The following is a 23,582-nucleotide window of genomic DNA, read 5'->3' as shown; positions in this document are numbered from 1 at the left end:
GATTATACCAGTGTTTTAGTTTACTGAATATGCATTGTTGATGATTTATTTTAGTTTGTTTAGCCAACCATGGCCAGAGAAAAGGGGTACTTTCATCTATTTCTATTTCTGAAAGTTTGAGTTGCCAAGCAACCTTAGGGATTTAGAGAAGATCTGTAAAGAAGAGTGGACCAAAATCCTTCCTGAGATGTGTGAAAACCTGGTAACAAACTACAAGAAACACCTTACCTCTGTGCTTGCCAACAAGGGTTTCTCCATCATGTACTAAGTCATGTTTTGCTTGGGGATAAAATACTTTTTTTATTCGCTGAACTGCAACTCAATTTATAACATTTGTATTGTGTTATTTTTCTGAATTTTTGGTTGATATTCTATCTCTATCATTTAAAATACACCTATGATAACAATTATAGACCCTTCATTTCTTTAAGTGGACAAACTTACAAAATATGCATGGTATTAAATAATTTCCCCACTGTAGCTAGAACCAGGTTATTAGACAGCTCAATAAAAATAAGATGATTCCACTCATCTTTATCTAGACCTAATTAATCATTGGTACATTTTTACCGTAACAATTCAAACTCACAATCACATATTGGTATTTAGGACAACAGAAAATATATGGCAAAAAAAACACAGTTATTAAACTTATGAGTAAATAATATGATATTTTGCAGTTTGTTATTAACATGTCTGCCTGTCCATTTATTTTCAGTCATTGTTTTGAACATTTTGATTGGCTCCTGTCTAAATTAGCCCTACTATGTGTATGGGGTATGTTTGTGATTTAGGGACCTTAGGTTGTAAACTTCTTGAGAGCATGAACTGATGCACATGTATAATATGTGTAATCCCAGAGCTCAGGCTGCATGCTAAATACTTCACTATTACTAGCTAATATTTGTGCTGCAATTTGGAATCATATTGGGAGAACGAAATCTGCAGAAAACATAGACAGGGAAGGGTGCAAGACTGCTTCACAATGTAGCAAAGCTTTATTAGATTAGGCACACATAAAAGCAAACACAGTTGGAATTGCACTCACAAGCATGGTAGGGGCAACCAGAATATCAGAGCAGAGGGTTTGCTGGGTGTAACACAAAGTCCAGAGCCTATGTCACTACCACTGGATGTTGGAGCTTTGCCGCTGCATGGAGAGGGAAAGGAGGACCCACTGCAGGAGTAGAAGGCTACTGCACCTGCTACTTCCTGCTAAAATTCAAATTGCAAACAATTCTGAGAATGAGTTTTTATAGAGAAGGGGGGATTTTCTCTTCGAAAGTGCATTCCCAGAATTAATCTTTGCGATCCAAGACTAGGAGGAAGAGGCAGGAGCAATGAGGTGTGGAAGTGTCTGCCATGGCCCGGTCCTCCTTTCCCTCTCTGTGCAGCGGCAGTGCTCTTGACTGTGTGTTACTCCCAGCCATCCAGCACACACTCTGCTCTGATATGCTTGTTAAACTGGCCATAGATTATGCATGATTGAAAGAAAGAAAATCACTTTTTCTCTTGCGTTCACTGACTGACACAGCTCCTTTACTTTAGACCATCGGGTTGTTACGCCACCTTTAGGAGAGGACTAGGTAGAACATGTTAACATGTCCAAAAAAACTGAACTTTCTCGTTCCGCCCAAGGGGCAGTCCCTTCAGTAACCACCCCCCAGCCTGCATCCTGCAGCCTCAGTTTTCTTCTGCCTAGTGAAGGAGATGGACCTAGGAACTCTGCGGGCCCATCGGTCCGGGGATTTTTTTCTGCAGAAGTTTGCCTTTTGCGCAAGATGACGGTGTCTGTGCCCTGGATGTCTGTTGTCTGGGTGTCTGGAGGTCTGTTCATGCTGATCGGTGTAGAGCTGTCTGCCGCCATTTTCTCTGCCTTTTTTCACTGTCCCTCTCTGTATACAGTTGTTTGGCGGCCATGTTTGGTGTGACCAGGGAGAAGCATGGTCAGGAACCATTTTACTGTAGTTCGGCTGCCATTTCCCCTGTGATTATGTCCTTTATACTGGATGCTCAGCGGCCATTTTGTTGTAGCCCATCGCGGTTTTTATGCCCAGCGCTGATCCCTGAGGCTCAGAACAGCGCAATTTCCTCACAGACACCTGGGAGCTGACACAGAACACATGCACTACTAGCTGGACGGCGCAGAACTCGGTCAGGGTCTTGAGTCCTGTGGTGGGGGCCCCTCAGCCTGCAGCAGTTAGTAGGAGGGTGGGACTATTCACTGGTGGCAGACGGGGTGGGTCAGCATGGCTTCAGAAGCTGGTGTTTCTTCCCCCGAACTCCAGGCAATTGCAACCGGTTCGCCTGCAAACAGTGCAGTGCCTCTGGATGCTTTGTCGGCGGTCCTTGACACGTTCGTTGCCAGGATGGAGGCGGTAAAAAGCTGCCCCTACACCCCCCCCCCCCCCCCCCCGTCTGCCTGGGAGAGCTCTGGTGCAGACTTGGGCCTCGCTGAGACTGGCGGCCCCTGCTCTGTCATTTCAGATAATGCTGACCAGGAGAGATCGGACAGTGAGGATGAGTCCCGTCTGGGTCCGCGCATGACAAAGTGCTAGTTGGAGCACTTATCACAGCTGTGCATGATACCCTGAAGATTCAGGATACATCAGATTCCTCTGCTGATGTAGCGGTCCCTTTTGGGTCCCGTAAGCCAACCCGTGCACCTAAGGTGTTTCCGTACCTCACTTATTTTGCTAAGTTCATATACAAGGTATGGGTTAGACCGCAACGGACCTTTTCGGTCCTAAAATATATGGCGGTGCGTTACCCCTTTGAGGAAAGCCTTCTTAAAAAATGGTCGGCTCCTCTAGTCGTGGACCCCCCTGCACCCAGGTTAAATAAAGTAACCACGATCCCAGTAGAGGGGACTCCTGCCTTTAAGGACTCCAAGGACAGGAAGGCCGAGGCAGTGGCCTGTTCCTTGCGTACGGTTGTGAGGTCAGCGATGCGACCAGTATTGGCCTCCGCACTTGTGTCACAGACACTGACAGAGTGGGCAAAACTTTTGCACCATAAATTGGGGGAGCAACAGGCTTCTCCTATCTGCGTGGAACTAGCAGACCAGTTAGTGTAAGGCCTTAAGTACGTTTGTGACATAGCCCTGGATACCCTCCCTCTGTTATCCAGGGCCTCGGTGTCAGCAGTGGTGCTTAGGAGCCTGATTTGGCTAAAATGCTGGTCGGCTGACCAGGAATCTAAGAAAGCCCTGACTGATCTACCCTTCCTTGGTGAACGGTTCTTTGGAGCCTCGTTGGATGACATCATTAAGAATGCCACAGGTGGGAAGAGTACCTTACTCCCACAGGCCAGAAAGTCTAAGGAGCTACGCCGTAGGCAAGGGCCCTCGTTTTCCGCTCACAACCGGCTTTTTCGTCCCCCCAGGGTTTCGCAAGCCTGTGAGCAAGAGTGCTACCACATGAAGGTTTGCCCCCGCCCGTCTCAAGGATGGGGGGTCATCTTCGGGAGTTTGCATCCCGGTGGGTCTCTCGGCTGTCCGGCCAATGGGCCTGCAAACTGATTTCCTCTGGCAACTAGATAGAGTTCCTCTCTTGGCCACCAAACAGATTTTTTCCCTCCAGCATACCCTTACTCCCGGCTGGCCAGGAGGCCCTATTGGGGGCGGTAAGGGACCTGCTAAGTCACGGAGTGATAGTACCTGTTCCGGAGCCGGAAATATTTCAGGGGTTCTATACCAATCTGTTTGTAGTTCCCAAAAAGGAAGGGGTACGTCCAATCTTGGACCTAAAAGCCCTCAATTGCTTAGTGAAAGTACAGAGGTTCAGAATGGAATCAGTTCGCTCAGTAGTTGCTGCACTCCATCAAGGAGACTTTCTGGCATCCTTGGACATCCAGGATGCGTACCTGCACATACCCATATGCCTCCAGCATCAGAGGTTTCTGCGATTTTCAGTTGGGGACGCCCACTACCAGTTTGTGGCTCTCCCTTTTGGCTTGGCATCAGCCCCCTAAGCCTTTACCGAGGTATTGGCTCCAGTTCTGGCGTTGCTGCGACAACACGGGATCGTGATCGTAGGTCACCTAGAGGCTCTCCTTCTGAGAACATCTTCTGCCTCAGAATTAAAGGAGGATGTGGCGATCACCATGCAGACCATGCAGGAATTTGGGTGGCTATTGAACCTAAAAAAGTCGGTGCTTATACCGACACAATGACTGGAGTACCTAGGCTTACTGCTGGACTCCATGGAAGCTAGAGTGTTTCTCCCTCCAGACAAGCTGCATACTCTCAGAGCCGCGGTAAAACTGTTGATGAACTGCAGGTGGTCATTATCTCTGGATTGGCAGGTTCAGGTGAGCCAGTCAGTCAGGGACTCCCTGCTCTGGTGGCTAAGATCCCCAGCACTTCAGTCCGGGAAGTCGTTCCTACCTCTACATTGGACAGTGATCACAACAGACGCCAGCCTGACCGGCTGGGGTGGAATACTGGCAGTACAGTTGACCCAGGGCCTCTGGTCAGGGGAGAAATCCAAGTTGCCGATCAATGTGCTTGAGCTCTGACTATCAGGCTATGCCTCTCCACATGGTCAATGAGACTTCAAGGGCGTCCGATCAGGATCCATGTTGGACAACTCCACGGCGGTGGCATATGTCAATCATCAAGGAGGAACAAGAAGTTCTGCCGCAGCACGGGAGGTTGTTCACATCCTTCAGTGGGCAGAGCGACATGTACCGGCCCTGTCGGCCATTTACATCCTGGGAGTGGAGAACTGGCAGACGGACTACCTAAGTCGCCAGATGCTGGACCCAGGGGAATGGGCGCTGCATCCGGAGGTGTTCAGGCTACTGGGCCAGCGATGTGGCACACCAGACGTGGATCTCCTGGCTTCCTGTCTTAATCGGAAGGTGCCGAGATTTGTGTCCAGGTCAAGAGATCCTTGGGCAGACACGTCAGATGCGCTGGTGGCTCCGTGGGGTCAGTACCATCTGATCTATGCCTTTCCTCCACTAAAGCTACTACCACGTCTGCTCCGCAGAGTGGAGACAGAGGGGGTTCCAGTAATTCTGATTGCCCCAAATTGTCTTCAGCATCCCTGGTGCACCGACCTAGTGCATATGGTGTTGAACGCTCTCTGGCAACTGCCGTTACGAGAAGACCTTCTGTCTCAAGGTCAGATTCTCCATCCTGCTTTACCATCGCTGGTTTTAACGGCATGGCTGTTGAGAGCCAGGTGCTAAGGAACTGGGGCCTATCGGACTTGGTGATTTCAGCTATGTTGAGAGCACGAAAATCTTCTTCTCAGAAGATATATCATCGTACCTGGAAGGCCTACATCTCTGTGGGAGGAGAAACAATGGCGTCCGCGTTCCTTTTCCATACCCAAGATCCTGCTGTTTCTACAGTGTGAAGTAGACCAGAAATTAGCTTTGAGCACCATTAAAGGACAAATATCCGCCTTGGCTGTCTTTTTTTCAGCAACCCCTGGCGTCTCACTCACTAGTGAGCACCTTTGTTCAGGGGGTTCGGCATGTAGTTCCTCCGGTGCGTCCACCGTTACCCCCGTGGGACCTGAACCTGGTGTTATCGGCGCTTCAGAAACCGCCGTTTGAGAATATCAGAGAAATTCCCTTGTTGACTCTTTCCCAGAAAGTGGTCTTTCTAGTGGCAATTACCAGGCCACTAGAAAGACCAGGAGGGTTTCGAAACTGGCGGCCTTGTCTTGCAAGTCACTTTATCTGGTTATCCATAAGGATAAAGTGGTGTTGCGTCCGCAACCTTCGTTTCTGCCGAAGGTGGTTTTGGCGTTCCACATCAATGAAGACATTGTGTTACCATCTTTGTGTCCTAAACCGACACACCCTAAGGAGGTGGCCCTTCATTCCCTGGATGTGGTCCAGGCTCTAAGGGTGTATTTGTCTGCCACGGCTCCCTTTCGGAAGTCAGACTCTGTTTGTTTTGGTAGCTGGTCCAAAAAAAGGCATGGCGGTCTAGTCGGCCACCATTTCCAGGTGGATCAGACAGATTGTGGTACAGGCCTACACCTTGAAGGGGCAGGTGCCTCCCTTTCCTGTCACGGCCCATTCCACCAGGGCAATTGGAACCTCTTGGGCCTTCCGACATCAATCGTCTGTCGCTCAATGGTGTAAAGTGGTGACTTGGTCGGCTGTTCACACCTTTACAAAATAGTTTTTTTAACAAGGTAGATATCAGTGCATCGGCTGATGCCTGTTTTGGCTGCAAAGTTTTGCAGGCGGCCCTGTAATTTTGCAATTGCACTTAATTTTTTTCTGTTTTTTGACAAGAAACACAGTTACTTTTAAGTAAATGCACTGTTGCATTGTTACCACAAGTTCTGATGCGGTTAGATAAGGTGGTGACTCCCCTGTTAGGGAGCACTTCTGTTTTTGTGGGTGAAGTTTTTATGCTTTTTCAGACCCCTCGTTTTGACATTGCTTGAGGATGTCTTGATGGCCTAAAGTAAAGGAGCTGTGTCAGTCAGTGAGTGTAAGAGAAAATAGGATTTTTGTATTCACTGTAAAATCCTTTTTTCTGTAGTTCACTGACTGACACAGCACCCTCCCCTCCTATTGTTTAGTTATACTGCTTGTTGACGTACTGAGGCTGCAGGATGCAGGCTGGGGGGTTGTTACTGAAGGGACCGCCCCTTGGGTGGAACTAGAACGTTTTTGTTTTTTTGTACATGTTAACATGTTCTGCCTAGTCCACTCCTGAGGGTGGCGTAACAACACGATGGTCTAAAGTAAAGGAGCTTCCCCCATCAACAGTCAGTGTTGATGGGGAAAGCCCTCCTGCTGCACTGTTTTCTGACAGTGGTAGTTTTCCCAGCCATCAGAATACAATGATCACCGCTGGCAGCTATAGCCAATAAATTGACTTCAGTATAATCAGCCTGCCCATAGACAGATCAAAATTTAGCCAGTTCCTGCTGAACCAGACACATTTTGATTGATTTTAACTGGCTTTACCCCTCATATGCTCTGAGCGCAATTCCAACTATGTTTGTTTTTTGTGTGCCTAATTTAACCACTTGACCACTGGGCACTTAAACACCCTTAATAACCAGACCAATTTTCAGCTTTCGGTGCTCTCACATTTTGAATGACAATTACTCAGTCATGCAACACTGGACCTATATGAAATTTTTGTCCTTTTTTTCACACAAATGGAGCTTTCTTTTGGTGGTATTTATTCACCGCTGGGTTTTTTATTTTTGTGCTATAAAAGAAAAAATACAGAAAATTCTGTAAAAAAATGAATTTTTCTTTGTTTCTGTTATAAAATGTAGCAGATTTCTTAGAGATCATTTTTTCTTCATAAATTTTGGCCAAAATTTATACTACTACATATCTTTGGTAAAAATAAGTACAAATTGGTGGATATTATTTGGTCTTTGCGAAAGTTATAGAGTCCACAAACTATGGTGCCAATATCTGAAAATTGATCACACCTGAAGTACTGACAGCCTATTTCAATTCTTGAGACCCTAACATGCCAGAAAAGTACAAATACCCCCCAAATGACCCCTTTTTGGAAAGAAGACATTCCAAGGTATTTAGTAAGAGGCATGATGAGTTTTTTGAAGTTGTCATTTTTTCCCACAATTCTTTGCAAAATCAAGATTTTTTTTACTTTTTTTTTTTTTTCCGCTATGAGCGGCCGTTTACCGTGATCCGTGATCCACAGGACCCCGCGGTCACGGATGCTCTCGAGTGCGCGCCCCAGGGGGCGCGCGAGAGCGGAATTCTGGGAGGACGTCATATGACGGCCTCCCAGAGTTAAGAAACCGCCCTGTAGCCATCATTCGGCTATAGGGCGGTTGTTAAGTGGTTAATAAAGCTTTGCTACATTATGAGACTGTCTTGCGTCCTTCCCTGGCTGTTTTTATGATGTTAAAGTGTCTGTCTTGTTTTTCTAATTGAATGATCTCCGTTGGCACTAAAGCAATGTCCTGCTCTGCTCGTAGTTTAGACTCATCCAGTCAATACGTTTTAGAGTTACTGCATAATCATTTTTCTATTTTGTCAGGGGTGCTGCACACAAAAAGCAGGAATTGGTTTCAGAACTGAAGAAAAATGGAGTGAATTTTGATGTACGCAAGCTGCACATTGGAGACTTTCTGTGGATTGCACAGCAGAAAGTCCATCCTGTACCAGGTCAGTGAACTGATCTACTGAAGTTTAGTATACTGTTTAACCACTAGGCGTCTGCGCTATAGCCGAAAGACGGCTGCAGCGCGGACAGCAATTGCCGGGAGGCCGTCCCTGGATGCCCTCCTGTTTACTTCCGCAATGCGCGCATTGGGGAAGTTCTGTGCTGGCCGTGTCCCTTGGATACAGCCAGTCACAGATCGCTGTAAATGGCCAATCACAGCGGCCGTTTACAGCTCGATCGGAGCTGCCAATGAGAGATGATCTCAAGTGTAAACATGAGATCATCTCTCATTGCTGGTTCACTCTCTCCTCACACAGAGACCGCGTGTGAGGAGAGAGAGGATCTGTGAGTGCCAATTACAGTGAGTGAAGTACAGAAAACACATCAATGCCCATACAGTGCCACAGTGCTCATCACTGTGCCACAGTGCCATCTGTCAGTGTCACCTGCCACATCATGCCACCTGTCAGTGTCACCTGCCACATCAGTGCCACGTTTCATCAGTGCCATGTATCAGTGCCATCTGCCAGTGTCAAGTGTCATCAGTGCCATCTGTCACCAGTGCCATCTGCCAGTGTCACGTGTCAGTGCCATCTGTCATCAGTGCCACCTGTCAGTGTCACTTGCCACATCAGTGTCACTTACCACATCAGTGTCACCTGCCACATCAGTGCCATCTGTCACCAGTGCAATCTGCCAGTGTCATGTGTCATCAGTGCCACATATCGGTGCCATTTGTGAGAATGTCACAAAGATTATTTTCAGCTGAGGAGGCATACAATATTCTTGCGGCCGACGAGAGCAACGGGGAGCTTTCCGCTTTGGATTCCTCATGTTCGGATTCTGAGTCTGACGTGGACTATGAGCCTGTCCCAAGCAGTGGAATAAGGCAGCCTCAGAGGAGGATGAGCGTCCGCCCGCCAGACAAAGGCGTACTGGTGAAAGAGGCAGTGCCATCCACCAGCACCGCAATGCCATCCACCAGCACCGCAGTGCCATCCACCAGCACCGCAGTACCTCGGCAAAGGCCACGTACCAGTGGGGAGTCACCTCAGTCCCAAAGGGTTAGGTCCCATGCCAGCCTTCCCTATTCCCTTCAGAACCCCGTATGGCTTCCTCCCAATTCAGGAGCAGCTATCATTCCCCCTTTCACTGCCCAGCCAGGAGTCCAGGTGGACACACAAAGTTTTCACCAATCAATTTTTTCAACCTTATTTTTACTGAGGAAATGCTTGCATCAGTTGTGGCCCAGTGCAACCTATATGCCCAACAATTTATAGCAAGTAACCGAACGTCCTATTATGCCGTCCCTATGAGTGTAGCGCCCTAACAGTGGAGGAGTTAAAAAAAAATAATTGTGCCTCACATTCTGTATGGGACCACCCAAAAAAAATGTTTACGTTCGTATTAGTCTACCCTCCCCATCCACCACATGCCTATCTTTTCCTCAGTAATGCCCAGGACCAGATATCTCATGATTATGAGATTCCTACACTACAATGATAATACCCAGTGCCCTCCCTGAAATGACCCAAATTTTGACAAGATTTATAAAATTCGACCACTACTCAATTATTTTTCTGATATCTTCCCCCAGTTGTTTACCCCAGACCAACACATATGCATGGATGAGTCCTTTGTCAAATTTACTGGCAGGCTGGACATAAAAAAAAATTATTCCCACCAAAAGGTCCCACTATGGGGTGAAGATGTACAAGTTGTGCGACCGAGCTACAGGGTATACCTATGCCTACATGGTATACGAAGGGAAGGACACCCAGCTACATCCCTACGTTCATTTTCAACCACGGGAAAATCTGGAAATAGAAAACTTCTTGGTCAAAGGAATTTTCAGACAATGTATGTGGTTTTCGTTGAGAAATTACATTCATTTTAAAAACAGAATGTTAAAAACAAGTGAAAATTTCAAACAAAATTCTTTCATTCAGCGAATGTACAAAGATTTTTCATCTGAAAATTGATCCACGTGGCCAGCATAAGGCTCGGTACACATCTATGCAGTTTGCTTTTGATCTGTTTCTGCAGTGCTTTTTGCTGTGCGTTTAGATTTTTGCTGCAATTTGTGGCATTTGCATTTTTTTTGGGCATATTAAAAAACACAAATTTCTGCAAAAACGCATTACATGCTTTTCTGCAGCTTCTCCATTGAAGTATATTGAACCGAAAAAGCACCATTTTGCATTAAAAGTCCCTGACCCTTTCCAAATACGCAGTGGCTGAAAAAGGCATAGATGTAAATGTGCCCCATAGGAAACCATGTAAATGAACTGTAGTGCGTTTCTGCAAAAAGCACCAATAAACATATAGATGTGAACATTAGTAACATTTGTAACGTTTAGTAACATAATGGGGTTAAAAAGACTAAAATGAGCCCTTTATAGTACAAAAAAAGCAGATAATCATTACTGTAAGGAGTTCATTTTTTAGAACAGTGAAAGTAATATTTACAGTAGCGATTATTTGCTCTTTTTGTACTATAAAAGGCTCATTTTAGTTTTTTTTAACCTTGTTGTATTAGTGGCTGATTAATCGATTATGAAAATAGTAATCGATTAATTTCATAATTGATTAGTTGTCGATTAATCGATTAGTTGTTTCAGCCCTACTACTCACTGACTGCCCTGACACTACATACTGCTCACTGGCTGCTACAACACTACATACTGTTCACTGCACTGCCACGATGTGCTGCACAATGGGTACCCCACCACTGCATACTGTTCACTGACCACTTTGTCACTACATAGTGCTTATTGACTACCCCACCACTACATACTGCTTATTGGTCACCCTGCCACTGCATACTGTTTACCACCCTGTTGCTGCATAATGCTCACTGACTGGCCCACCACTGCATACTGCTCACGGACCACTCTGCCACTACATACTTCTCACAAACTACTCCACCACTACATACTGCTCACTGACAGCTCTGCCACTACATACTTCCCACTAACTACTCCACCACTACATACTGCTCATTGACAGCTCTGCCACTACATACTGCTCATTGACTGCTCTGCCACTACATCCTGTTCACCACCCTGCCACTACATACTGCTCACTGACTGTTCTGTTATTACATACTGGTCACTGACTGCCCTGCCATTACATACTGTTCACCACCCTGTCACTACATACTGACTGCCCCACTACTACATACTGCTTATTAACTGTTATTTCAGTACATACTAACCGACTTCCCTGCCACTACACACTGTTTACCACCCTGTCACTACATACTGACTGCCCCACCACTACATACTGCTCAATCACCGTTATGTCTGTACATACTACTCATTAACTGTAGTGGCGGCCCGTCCATAGGGGGCACCCGGGCGCCGCCCCCCCCCCCCCCCCCCCCCCCCAGTCTAAAAAAAGTGACGTCGGCAGCTCCGTTCCTCAGCCCGAGCGGAGCTGCAAGACGGTGAGTGGCATAATTGACTCTCTGACTGTGAAAAAAATGAAATAATTAAGTAAATAATAATTAATTACCAAATGCACCTGACCTAAGCCTTTACTAGACCACTCTCTGTGTGCTGTGCACTTGTGCAGGAATTATTATATTAGAGAGCAATAAGCAATTTGTAAAAGAAACAAATAATTTCATGCTTCTTGCAGGAGGATCACATCATGCCATGCGGTATTCTTATTCAGCAAGTGCAAAGTAATGGTCTGCTATGTTGCTTGTTACTCACAGTTAATTTGCTGGCAAAGACATTTTATAAACCTTTTTTGTATTTCAGTGTAAATATGAGATCTGAGGACTTTTTGACCCAGATCTCATATTTAAGAGGACCTGTCATGCTTTTTTCTATTACAAGGAATGTTTAGACAGGTGTGTGCCTTTCCAAATCATGCCCAATCAACTGAATTTACCACAGGTGGACTCCAATCAAGTTGTAGAAATATCTCAAGGATGATCAGTGGAAACCCGTATGCACCTGAGCTCAATTTTGAGTGTCATGGCAAAAGCTGTCATGGCAAAGGCTGCAAATGCTTATGTACATGGGATTTATTTTTATTTTTTATGTATTTTCAAAGATTTCAAACTTCTTTCACATTGTCATAATGGAATATTGGTATAGAGAGAGAATGCGCTTGGTGTATTTAGTGAATTGATTAAAAATGATTAAATTGACAGCAACATTCACATCTCTCATCGCCGGTTCTCCCGCCTCATACAGCGTATGAGGAGGGAGAGCTTCCGTGCTGCAGCATCAGTGAAAGGTGAGTTAACACTCACAGTGAAACTCACACAACACACATTCCCACCTGTCCCCTGTGCCACCTGTCAGTGCCATCTGTCCCCTGTGCCACCTGTCAGTGCCATCTGTCCCCTGTGCCACCTGCCAGTGCCATCTGTCCCCAGTGCCACCTATCAGTGCCACCTGTCCCCAGTGCCATCTGTCCCCAGTGCCACCTATCAGTGCCATCTGTCCCCAGTGCTACCTGTCAGTGTCACGTGTCATCAATGCCACGTATCAGTGCCATCTGTAATCAGTGCCACCTGTCAGTGTCACGTGCCATCTGTTATTAGTGTCATGTGTTATCAGTGCCACGTATCAGTGCCATCTGTCATCAGTGTTGCGTGTCATAAGTGCCACATATTAGTGCCATATGTCATCAGTGTCACATGTCATCAGGGCCACGTATTAGTGCCATCTGCCATCAGTGTCATGTGTCATTGTCCTGGTGCTCCATGGCCTTCAAAAGTGTAATAGGTAGTCAACAAGTTAGATGTGTAATTTATGCTCCTAGAATACGTGATGGCGCTCCCTGCATGTTGTGCCTCTCTATGTGGCCAGGCTGTGAAAAAGTCCCACACATGTGGTGGTATAATACTCAGGAGGAGTAGCAGAAGGTATTTTGGGGCATTATTTGTGGTATACACATGCCATGTGAGAGAAATAACCTATTTCAATTACATTTTGTGGAAAAAATTGAAAAAATAAAAAAATCTTCATATTGCAAAGAATTGTGGGAAAAAATTACAACACCCAAAACCTCACCATGCCTCTTACTAAATACCTTGGAATGTCTACTTTCCAAAAAGAGGTAATTTGGGGGATATTTGTACTTTCCTGGCTTGTTGAGGTCGCAAGAATTAAGATAGGCCACCAGTACATCAGGTGTCATCAATTTTTTATGATTTGCACCACAGCTTGTGGACTCTCTAACTTTCACAAAGACGAAATAATATCCACTAATTTTGGTTATTTTTACCAAATATATGTAGCAGTATAAATTGTGGCCAAAATTCATGAAGAAAAATTTATAATTTGCAAAATTTTATTTTTTTTCAAAACTTTCGGTCTTTTTTTTCATTTATAGCGCAAAAAATAAAAAACACCAAGGTGATCAAACACCACCAAATGAAATCTCTATTTGTATTTAAAAAAGGACAAAAAATTAATTTGGGTACAGTCTTACATGACTGAGTAATTGTCATTCAAAGTGTGAGAGCACCAAAAGCTGAAAATTGGTCTGGGCAGGAGGGGGGTTTAAGTGCCCAGTAGGCAAGTGGTTAAATTGACAGGACTAAACTGTGTACCACATAAGCACATACTGTAGGCAGTCTGTGGGAGCTGGAATTATTGTTGGTTGCTAGGCGATCAAATACTTATTTTACTCACTGAAATGCAATGCAATTTTTTTTTTTTTTTTTTATTCTTTATTTAAATTTTTCATTTAAGTTGCGTACAAAACATAATCAAGTATTATAAAAGAAAACCATAGGACCAAAATACATTCATGCCCTTAAATTTTTCACATTATCCTGGTTTTCTTTCTTTACTTCTCGAGTTCTTCTAAAATATCTCCCTCCCACCCCTCTCCCCACCCCTACCGACCCATTACCTCGTTAAAAATCATAGATTGTCTAAAGATTTTCCAGTATTTCCATTTCACATGGAATCTCTTTCTTTCTCTTTCTTCCTCCATTCCCAGCCCTTCAATACTATACATTTCCTCAACTTTTCCTAGCCATTCCTTTACTTTGGGTGCTTCTATTTCTTTCCATTTTTTCGGAATCAGGCTTTTTGCCACGTTTATTAATGAGCTTGTGAGGGAATTCCTATACTCCTTAATTGGGGTATCTACTGCATGGAATAGGCATAACCATGGGTTCTCAGGTAACTGTATTTTAGCTATTACTTCTATATATCTTATTATTTCTCTCCAATATTCTTTAATCTTGGGACAATCCCACCATATATGGGCCAAACTTCCCGTTTGTCCACAATTCCTCCAACATTTCCCAGATTGTCCCTCCTGGTACTTTGCCATTATATCTGGGGTCCTATACCATCTTACTAAAATTTTATAATTTGTTTCTATCATCTTACTATTTTCCGTGGATCTGTGCACCATCTTCAATATTTTTTCTATATTTTGGTTTTCACCCCGTGCTCCTATCTCTTCTTCCCATTTTTGAATGAAAGTTGGTACCTCCGCTTCACATTCCCGTCTCAAGACCTTATAAAGCTGGGCAATACCTGCCCTTGGGGATTTCCCCTCACATATCCGCTCCAAGGCAGTCAAATTTTCTCCATCTCTAAGCGGTTGTGGTAGTCTTGAGACGAAATGTCTAAGCTGCAGGTATCGCCACTCATTCAAATCCATCCAATCATTTTCTTTCTGTAATATTGCTAGTGTTTTCAATTTCCCCTCTTTAATTATGTGTCGTAATTGCATATTATCTTGTTTTATCCATTTCCCTCCTATTGTACTTTTACCAGGTGCAAAAAAATCATTATCTTTTAAATAAATTAAAGGGGAATTATATTTCCACTTATTATGTTTGTGTATTCCCTCCCATACTCTAAACACATTTTTTGTGACCAAAGGTGTTGTCTTCCCTAGTGATCTATATTTTAAAGGAGTCCAGATTTCTCTACCTAAATTTGTGCCTGATAAACTGTGTTCTATTTTTCCCCATCTTTTTTTACTTTCTAATTTTGCCCATTCCACCACCCGTGTTAACACTGCTGCTTCGTAATATTTTCTAAAGTCTGGGACATTCAGACCCCCCTCGTCTTTTCCCTTTTGCAAAGTCTTCAGTGGGATTCTAGGTTTCTTGTTGTTCCAGATAAATTTAGAAATTAAAGAATTTATCATTTTAAAATATAGGGGGGGGATATATATTGGTAATAGCTGAAATTTATAAAGGATTTTAGGTTGAATAATCATTTTTAAGGCATTAATTCTTCCTAACCATGACAGGGGCTTTGTTCTCATTCTCCTTATTTCTTCTCTCAATTCTTCTAGAAGGGGGATATAGTTTATTAGGTACATTTTTTCTATTGATGCAGTCAGTTTAATCCCTAAATATTTAATTTCCTTTTGCCATAGAAATGGGAATTCTCTCTTAATGTCAAGTTCTTCTCTCGGATTTATATTTACGTTTAAGATTTCTGACTTGCTTGGGTTGATTTTAAAGTTAGATAATTCTCCGTATTCCTGTAAAGCCTTTAACAAGTTTGGCATGGAGATTCGTGGGCTGGATACATAAAACAGAATATCATCCGCGAATGCGGCTGTCTTATGTATTTCCCCCTCTATCTCAACCCCCTTTATATCTGGGTTTCTCCTTATCGTCTCCAGGAGTGGCTCCAATGCCAGAACGAACAATAGGGGGGACAGCGGACACCCCTGTCTAGTCCCATTGTTCATTCTGAAGGCTGTTGATAGTACCCCATTAACTCTTACCACTGCCTTGGGGCTGTTATATAGTGCCTTTATCCACTTCAAAATTTTGGGACCAAACCCCATTCCCCTTAGGGTACCCATCATGAATCCCCAGTCTACTCGGTCAAAAGCTTTCTCAGCATCTATTGATAGGAGTAGACTGGGGATTCTACTCTCCTTCATCCTCTGAAGCAGTAATAATGACCTTACTCCATTATCTTTTCCTTCTCGCCCCTCAATGAATCCCACCTGATCTGCATGGACTAAGCTAGGCATTAACTTCTTTATTCTAGTGGCCAATATTTTTGCGAACAATTTAATGTCCGTATTGAGTAGTGAGATCGGTCTATAGTTTGAGCATATTGTAGTCTCTTTTCCCTCTTTCAATATCGTGGAGATTGTCGCAGTGGAGGCCTCCTCGCTCAGTCCATATTTTGTACCTAGTCCATTATAATATGCACATAAAATTGGGGCTAGTATGTCTCCAAACTTTTTTAGATATTCTATTGTATAGCCATCAGGCCCTGGACTCTTTCCTCCTTTGGTCTCTTTTATTGCCTGTATTACTTCTTGGACTGAGATTGGATTCTCCAATTCCTGCGCCAATTCCCCCGGTATTTTAGGGATATTTGCTTGAAATATATAGTCTTTGATTTTTCCCCTTCTCTTCATCTCTTGCTTTTCTGTCTCTTTTTTTCTCACGGAATATAACTGCCCATAATATTCTCTAAAAACTTCTGCTATTTCCTTAGTTTTATAGACCGACTCTCCCTCTTTATTTAATATTTTCTCTATATAATTCTTCGATCTTTTTTTCCTCAATATCTTTGCTAAGATCTTACTATTTTTAATGCCGCTATAATATCTCTCTTTATTAATCCTATTATATATCGTCCTCATTTCCTGTTCCATTAATTCCCCGAGTTCCTCTCTTTTCATAGCCAGTTTATGTAATAGGTCCACTACCTGTCCACTTTCCCTGCCATTTGCCTTTTTATGTTCTTGCTCTAATCCATGGATTTCCTCCCTCAACTCTCTACTCTTTTTAATACCTTCTCTCTTCCTATTTGTACCTAGTGAAATATATATCCCTCTTATATAAGCTTTATGTGTCTCCCAAATAATATTTTCCATATTCTCTTCATTTAAATTAGTGGTAAAAAAAAACTCCAATTCCTTTCTAATTATTTCCTCTCCCTTCTCGTCCAACAGTTCCCTATTCAATTTCCAGGAAAAAGGAGATTTCTGAAATCCTGGGATTTTGATCTTCAGGCATATTGGAGAATGATCAGACAATGTTCTAATTCCTATATCTGTGGATATCACCTCGTCCAGAACCCTATGTTCCACTAACCAGTAGTCGATCCTTGTGTACGTCCCGTGTACCGGGGAATAGAACGAGTAGTCTCGTATCCTTGGGTGCATAGTTCTCCACACATCCATAAGCTGGTACTGATATAGCCTGTGTTTTATTATTCTCCTCTGCTCCTTCCCAATCCCCTGCACACGGGACGAACTATCCATTTGCGGATTCATACAAAAGTTCATATCTCCAGCTATAATTACTCTTCCTCTTTTAAAATCCCATAATTTCTCCAATATTCCTTTCAGAAAAACCGTTGGACTTCTATTTGGGCAGTATATGTTAGCGAGGGTATAGTCTACTCCCCATAGTTTCCCCTTCAGAAAGAGGAATCTACCCTCCGGGTCGACTAATCTTTCTTCTATTTTATAGTATACCTCCCGTCCTATACCGATAGCTACCCCTTTTGAGTTCCTTGAGTAAGAATCTCCATAAAACCACACCGGGAACCTAGGGGAGTATATTCTAATCTTGCTTTCGTATGATAGATGGGTTTCCTGTAAGAACACTATACCCGCTTCATATTGTTCTATTTCTTTCAGAATTTTAAACCGCTTTGCTGATTCATTTAGCCCCCTAACGTTATATGACAAACAATTAACTATAGACATAGCTTTTAGTCAGGCTGGTTTCTCCTCTTTTCTCACTTAACGAGGTTCTCTGCTGTCGGGTCTTCTTTCTCCCCCCACCCCTCCCACCCCCCCTCCCAACCTCCTCCCAACCCTCCCAGACCCCTCTTTGGTCCTTGTACCTATATCCAGAATATATCCCCATCCTGGAATATGTACCTCACCCCTTGGGGTGAAGCTCCAAGCCCGGCATTCCGTGTCCCTCCACTCCCCCCCGGCCTTGAAGGCCCGGTAGACATAGGGGGGGAGAGGAGGGAGCAGATAGTCCAGGGAGGCTCTTCCCGTTTTCACCCATACCCACATTAACTTTTATTTACTTTACCTCTCCCATCTCGTTTCTTTTGTAATAAATTACACCAGCCCCCCCTCCCCCCCTCTCCCCCTACCCCCCCCCCCCCTTACATTAAGCTCTCTGCCCTATTCCCTCTTCAATTAGTCTTTCTTCTCTTTCCGATCGCTTAGGTATACTAATGGTTGGAATCTGTAACTCTGTACAAAAGTCCTGTACTTCTTCCGGAAATTTCAATCTAACCGTCTTTCCGTCCCTATGTACTATCAATGCTGCAGGAAACCCCCAACTATATTTAATATTAGCTTGTCTTAAATGTTCTAGTAATGGTTTTAATTGTCTTCTTCTGGATAATGTTTCACTTGACAAGTCCGCAAATACTTGCAAAGTTGTTTGCTCGTATTGCAACGGGTGTCTCTCTCTGAGGTTCCTCCATATTTTCTCCTTATCTGTATACCGATGGAATTTAACAATGACATCTCGTGGGGTCTCCTCCTTCATTCCTAGAGGCTTTCTAATTCTATGTACTCTATCGATCTTTAACTCCTCGTCCTCTTCTCGTCCTAGTAGGGGGTTAAATATTTTCCTTATTTTTTCTTCCAGTTTCTCTCCATTTTGCTCTGGGAGGGCTCTTATCCTTAGATTTTGGCGTCTATTTTGATTTTCCTGTGCTTCCATTTTATAGAAGGTATTTCTTTGGTTTATTTGCAGTGCTTTCACTTGCGATTTTAATTCTGCGATTTCTTGTGTTTGTTTCTCAGTTCTCTCCTCAGCCTCTTCTACTCTCCGCAGCAAATGGCCCAGATCCATCCGGACATTTGTAATCTCACTCTTAATTAAACTTTCCATCCTTTCAAACATTGCCATCATCTCGATCTTCGTGGGCATTTGAGCTATACTTCGCTGTTCTTCCCCGTCCCCCTCGTAAGTTTCCATCTCTCTCTCTGTTTGTGTTTCTTCTCTTGTTTTATCTCCTTGGGCTCCTTTTAACTTAGCCATTTCCTTTTTTGCGTTTTTGGTTGGCAAGGATGTTTTTTTTTCTACATCTGGGCTTTTTTGGTTACCCTCTTTAGTTGTCAAGTATTTTTGTATTGAACTAGCGGTTACACTAGTATTTAAACTCTCCCTCGGGGTTTTAGATTCTGTTGTTTTATGTGATCTTCCCCTCATCATGTATCTTGTTCACTTGTCTTGTTTGACAAAATAGTTGTCCTGTATAGAGGGGAGTACCTCTCGGTTCCAATCTTTGCTTTTATTGGATTTGAATGGAGGGGCAAGGGGAGAGAAGAATATCCTGCCGTTTCACCTCTCAGGCACCCTAGTTTAGATGGAATACTTCTCTTCACTTTTGCTTTAAGAATGGAAAATTCTGCGACTTGATGGATTTTTTTTTTTACTTTTTTTTTTTTTTTATTAGGGCACCTGTAAAGATCCTGTAAAGGAACAATAAAAAAAAAAAAACGTACCCTTCGTCCCTTTTTTCCGATCTCTATATAGCGTAAGAGGGGCGGGAGCACACGTAGAGAGAGAGGAAAAAAAAAAGAAAACGCATAAGGAACAAAAAAAAAAAAAAAAAAGGGGAATGTCCTTATACTTTTGCAGCTCTATTTCTACTTGATCCAATTGTCTAATCAGCTGCTATCCACCACATAATGGAAAGTTACTCTCCAGAAAATATCGCTCCAAGCTTATCGCATAGTTAAATCGCAGAGTTCATCATTTAATTTGCAGCTTAGTTCATAACATAGTTCATAACCTTTTCAGTCAGTACTAAGCTGTATCAATACTTAGTCCTTAAGTGAGCTTAAAACTCAGTACTAGTTTCAACTATCAGTTTAGTAGTTTCCAGTACTTCCAGCATTTAATCAATTGAGCCACTCCTGGATTCATAGTTTTCAGACAAAATCATTGCTCCATCAAGACCTCTCTTATGTCTCCAGTCACTTAACCCTTTCAGGCCCCCTAGTTTAGATGGAATTGAAAATTCTGCAACTTGGTGGATTTTTTTTTTTTTTTGTATTTTATTTTGCTGGGGCACCTATGAAAATCCTATAAAGAACCTATGAAAAACGTACCATTCATCCCTCTTTCCCGGTCTCTGTATAACGTAAGAGAGGCGGGAAGATACGAAGGAAAAAAAAAAAAACGCAGAGGGGGGGGGAGGATTCGGAGGGAAGAAAAAAAAGGAATGTCCTTATGCTTTTTCAGCTCTATATTAGCTTAACCCAATTATCTAATCAGCTGCTATCCACCACAGGAAGGAAAGTTACTCTCCAGTAGATATAATGGAAAGTTACTCTCCAGTAGGTATCGCTCCGAACTTATCGCATAGTTAAATCGCAGAGTTCATCACTTAATTTGCAGCTTAGTTCATAGCATAGTTCATAACCTTTTCAGTCAGTACTAAGCTGTATCAATACTTAGTCCTTAAGTGAGCTTAAAACTCAGTACTAGTTTCAACTATCAGTTTAGCAGTTTCCAGTAATTCCAGCATTTAATCAATTGAGCCACTCCTAGGGTTATTAGGCAATCATTGACATTTAAACAAGTCCTCTCATTGGTACGTTCTTACAAACATTTCAATTCCGTAGCTCTCATAGATTCATAGGTTTCAAAAAGAATCATTGCTCCATCAAGACCTCTCTTATGTCTCCAGTCAGTTAAATTTTAGCCAGTCCCAGCTGCTGCATCTCTCCCTCAGTTAGTCATCAAATCTCTTTAGCTTCCACAGCGAACACAGTTCAAACACAGTTCACGATGCAACAGCGCTGGATAACCTAGGGGCTCTGGAGGGTAGTATGCAGAGCATAATATACAGAGGACACAAAGGCAGAGATAAGAGGGGGGGCGTATGGAGGAGACAGAGGGGAGGCCAGCAACCAACAGTCACTCGTGGGGTCTCAGGATCAGGCGTTTTCTCTTGCAGCCATTTTTTTGATTGAACCAGGGATATCTCTCACTTACCCCTGTTCAGTTTCCTGCATCCTTTACTGCTGTCCACCCCGATCTATCAGTCGCTCCTCCTTGGTCTCCTGATCCAATATCATGGGGAATAGGCATCTGCGGGGTCACCATGTGCTGTCCTCTAACACGGTGTTCTATCCCACTTCACCAGCATCTGCATCAGACTTGCTGCCATGGATCTCCTGCCTCCCCTTCCGTCCTCACAGACACCGCCTCGGGCTCCTCCCCCAGCTTTCCCACATCACATCCTCCCCCCTGATCGCTGCAATGCAATTTATAACATTTGTATCGTGTTTTTTTTTTTTTTTTTTTTTTTTTTTTTTCTGGCTTTTTGGTTGATATTCTATATCCATCATTTAAAATACAACTATAATAAAAATTATAGACCCTTCATTTCTTTGTAAGTGGGCAAATATACAAAATATGAAGGGGATCAAAGAATTTTTTTTCCCCACTGTATGCTTCATTAAAGTATACCATTAGGTTAATGATATGCCTCTTGTAAAACCATGCCCAATTAAAATGAATGCCCCACCCTAATTAAAATACATTCTTTGCCTACAATGTCTTGCCGAAAGTGAAAAAAAGGTGCCCCTTGACATTTTTTTTTTTAAATGTTGGTACCGTATATACTCGAGTATAAGCCGAGATTTTCAGCCTCTTTTTTGAGGCTGAAAGTGCCCCCCTCGGCTTATACTCGAGTCATCGCTGTCTGCCCGCTCGATCAGCGTGTCGAGCAGACAGACAGCGGCCATTCTATCATTCAAAAGCCGCGCCTCCGGCTCCGCCTTCGCCTGTGATAGGCGGAACACTGAATTTCCCAGCAGCCTGTGTTCCGCCTATCACGGACATCGTATCATCCTCGTACTACGGACGAGGATGATACGATGTCCGTGATAGGTGGAACACAGGCTGCTGGGAAATTCAGTGTTCCGCCTATCACAGGCGAAGGCGGAGGCTTTTGAATTTTACAATGGCCGCCGAGGCGCCGACGAAGAGGGCACGGGACGGAGGCAAGGCAAGGCACGGCACGGGACGGGACGGGACGGAGGCAAGGCAAGGCACGACACGGGACGGAGGCAAGGCACGGCGGCACGGCGGCAAGGCACGGGACGGAGGCAAGGAGGCAAGGCACGGGACGGAGGCTCGGGACAAAGGCTCGGGACACAGGTAGGCTGGACACACACACACACACACACACACACACACACACACACACACACACACACACACACACACACACACGGATGGATGGAGACACACACACACAGGGATGGATGGATGGAGACACACACACACACAGGGATGGATGGATGGATGGAGACACACACACACAGGGATGGATGGATGGATGGACACACACACACACAGGGATGGATGGACGGACACACAGGGATGGACGGACACACAGGGATGGACGGACACACAGGGATGGACGGACACACACACAGGGATGGACAGGCATGTCTCACCCTCGGCTTATACACGAGTCAATAAGTTTGCCAGTTTTTTTGGGGGTAAATTGGGGGCCTCGGCTTATATTCGGGTCGGCCTATACTCGAGTATATACGGTAACTATGGTAACCCTGCTAGAGGAGGTGAGATATGGCTTTTATAACACTTGCAGACTTTACGTATTAACCATTTCCATCCTGGGCCTATGCTGGCACTCCTACATGTAAAAAATATCTTTTTTTTTTGCTAGAAAATTACTAACAACCCCAAATATTATATATGTTTTTTTTAGCAGAGTCCCTAGGGAATAGAATGGCGGTCATTGCAACTTCTTATGTCACACAGTATTTGCACAACAATTTTTTATGAGTTAAAAAAAATAACAAAACAGTAAAGTTAGCCCAATTTTTTTGTATAATGTGAAAGATGTTACACAAATAGAGTAAATGGATACCTAACATGTCACGCTTTAAATATGTGCACACTTGTGGAATGGTGCCAAACTTTGGTACTTAAACATCTCCATAAGTGACGCTTTGATTTTTATTTACAAATTACGAGTTTAGAGTTACAGAGGAGGTCTAGTGCTAGAATTGTTGTGATACCTTACATGTGTGATTTGAACGCCACATACATATGCAGGTGCGGGGCGTTTTTTTTTTTTTTTTTTTTTTTTTACTTACTTTTTTTATTTTTACACTTTCTGTTTAAAACATTTTTTGGATCACGCTTATTCCTATTATGTAAACATCCCTTGTAATAAGAATGGTGCTTGACAGGTCCTATTTATGGAGAGATCTGGGGTCTATAACACCCCAAATATCTCCTCCAGGCTGTAAAGAGTGAGATAATAAAAAAAAAGCGAAATGTCCAGCAGAGTTCTTGGCTTTGTTTACTTCCACCGGCTGGGCGTGACGTCATAACGTCACACCGGGCCTTCAAAAGTCTACAGGGAATGGGGTCGGCCGCAAAGAACCTTTTTGGTCCCCAAAAACATGGTAGTGCATTACCCCTTTGAGGAAAGCCTTCTCAAGAAATGGT

General features: G+C 43.7%; 1 protein-coding gene across 4 annotated transcripts in view; it reads left to right on the top strand.

The window, feature by feature from the left end:
• MUS81 (MUS81 structure-specific endonuclease subunit) overlaps positions 1–23,582 on the top strand; it is a 326,264-nt gene that overhangs the window by 208,807 nt on the left and 93,875 nt on the right. For all 4 annotated transcript variants that reach the window (XM_077456085.1, XM_077456093.1, XM_077456072.1 and 1 more), the window contains one exon: positions 8,006–8,133. In XM_077456085.1, coding sequence (XP_077312211.1) covers positions 8,006–8,133 — 128 coding nt within the window. The remainder of the gene's footprint in view (positions 1–8,005; positions 8,134–23,582) is intronic.

This window comes from Lithobates pipiens, unplaced genomic scaffold (assembly GCF_037356315.1).
Source record: "Lithobates pipiens isolate NorthernLeopardFrog02 unplaced genomic scaffold, aLitPip1_a1.2 Scaffold_10, whole genome shotgun sequence".
Lineage (NCBI taxonomy): Eukaryota > Metazoa > Chordata > Amphibia > Anura > Ranidae > Lithobates > Lithobates pipiens.
The sequence above is the reverse complement of the archived record's forward strand: the minus strand, read 5'-3'. Positions and strand labels throughout refer to the sequence as shown.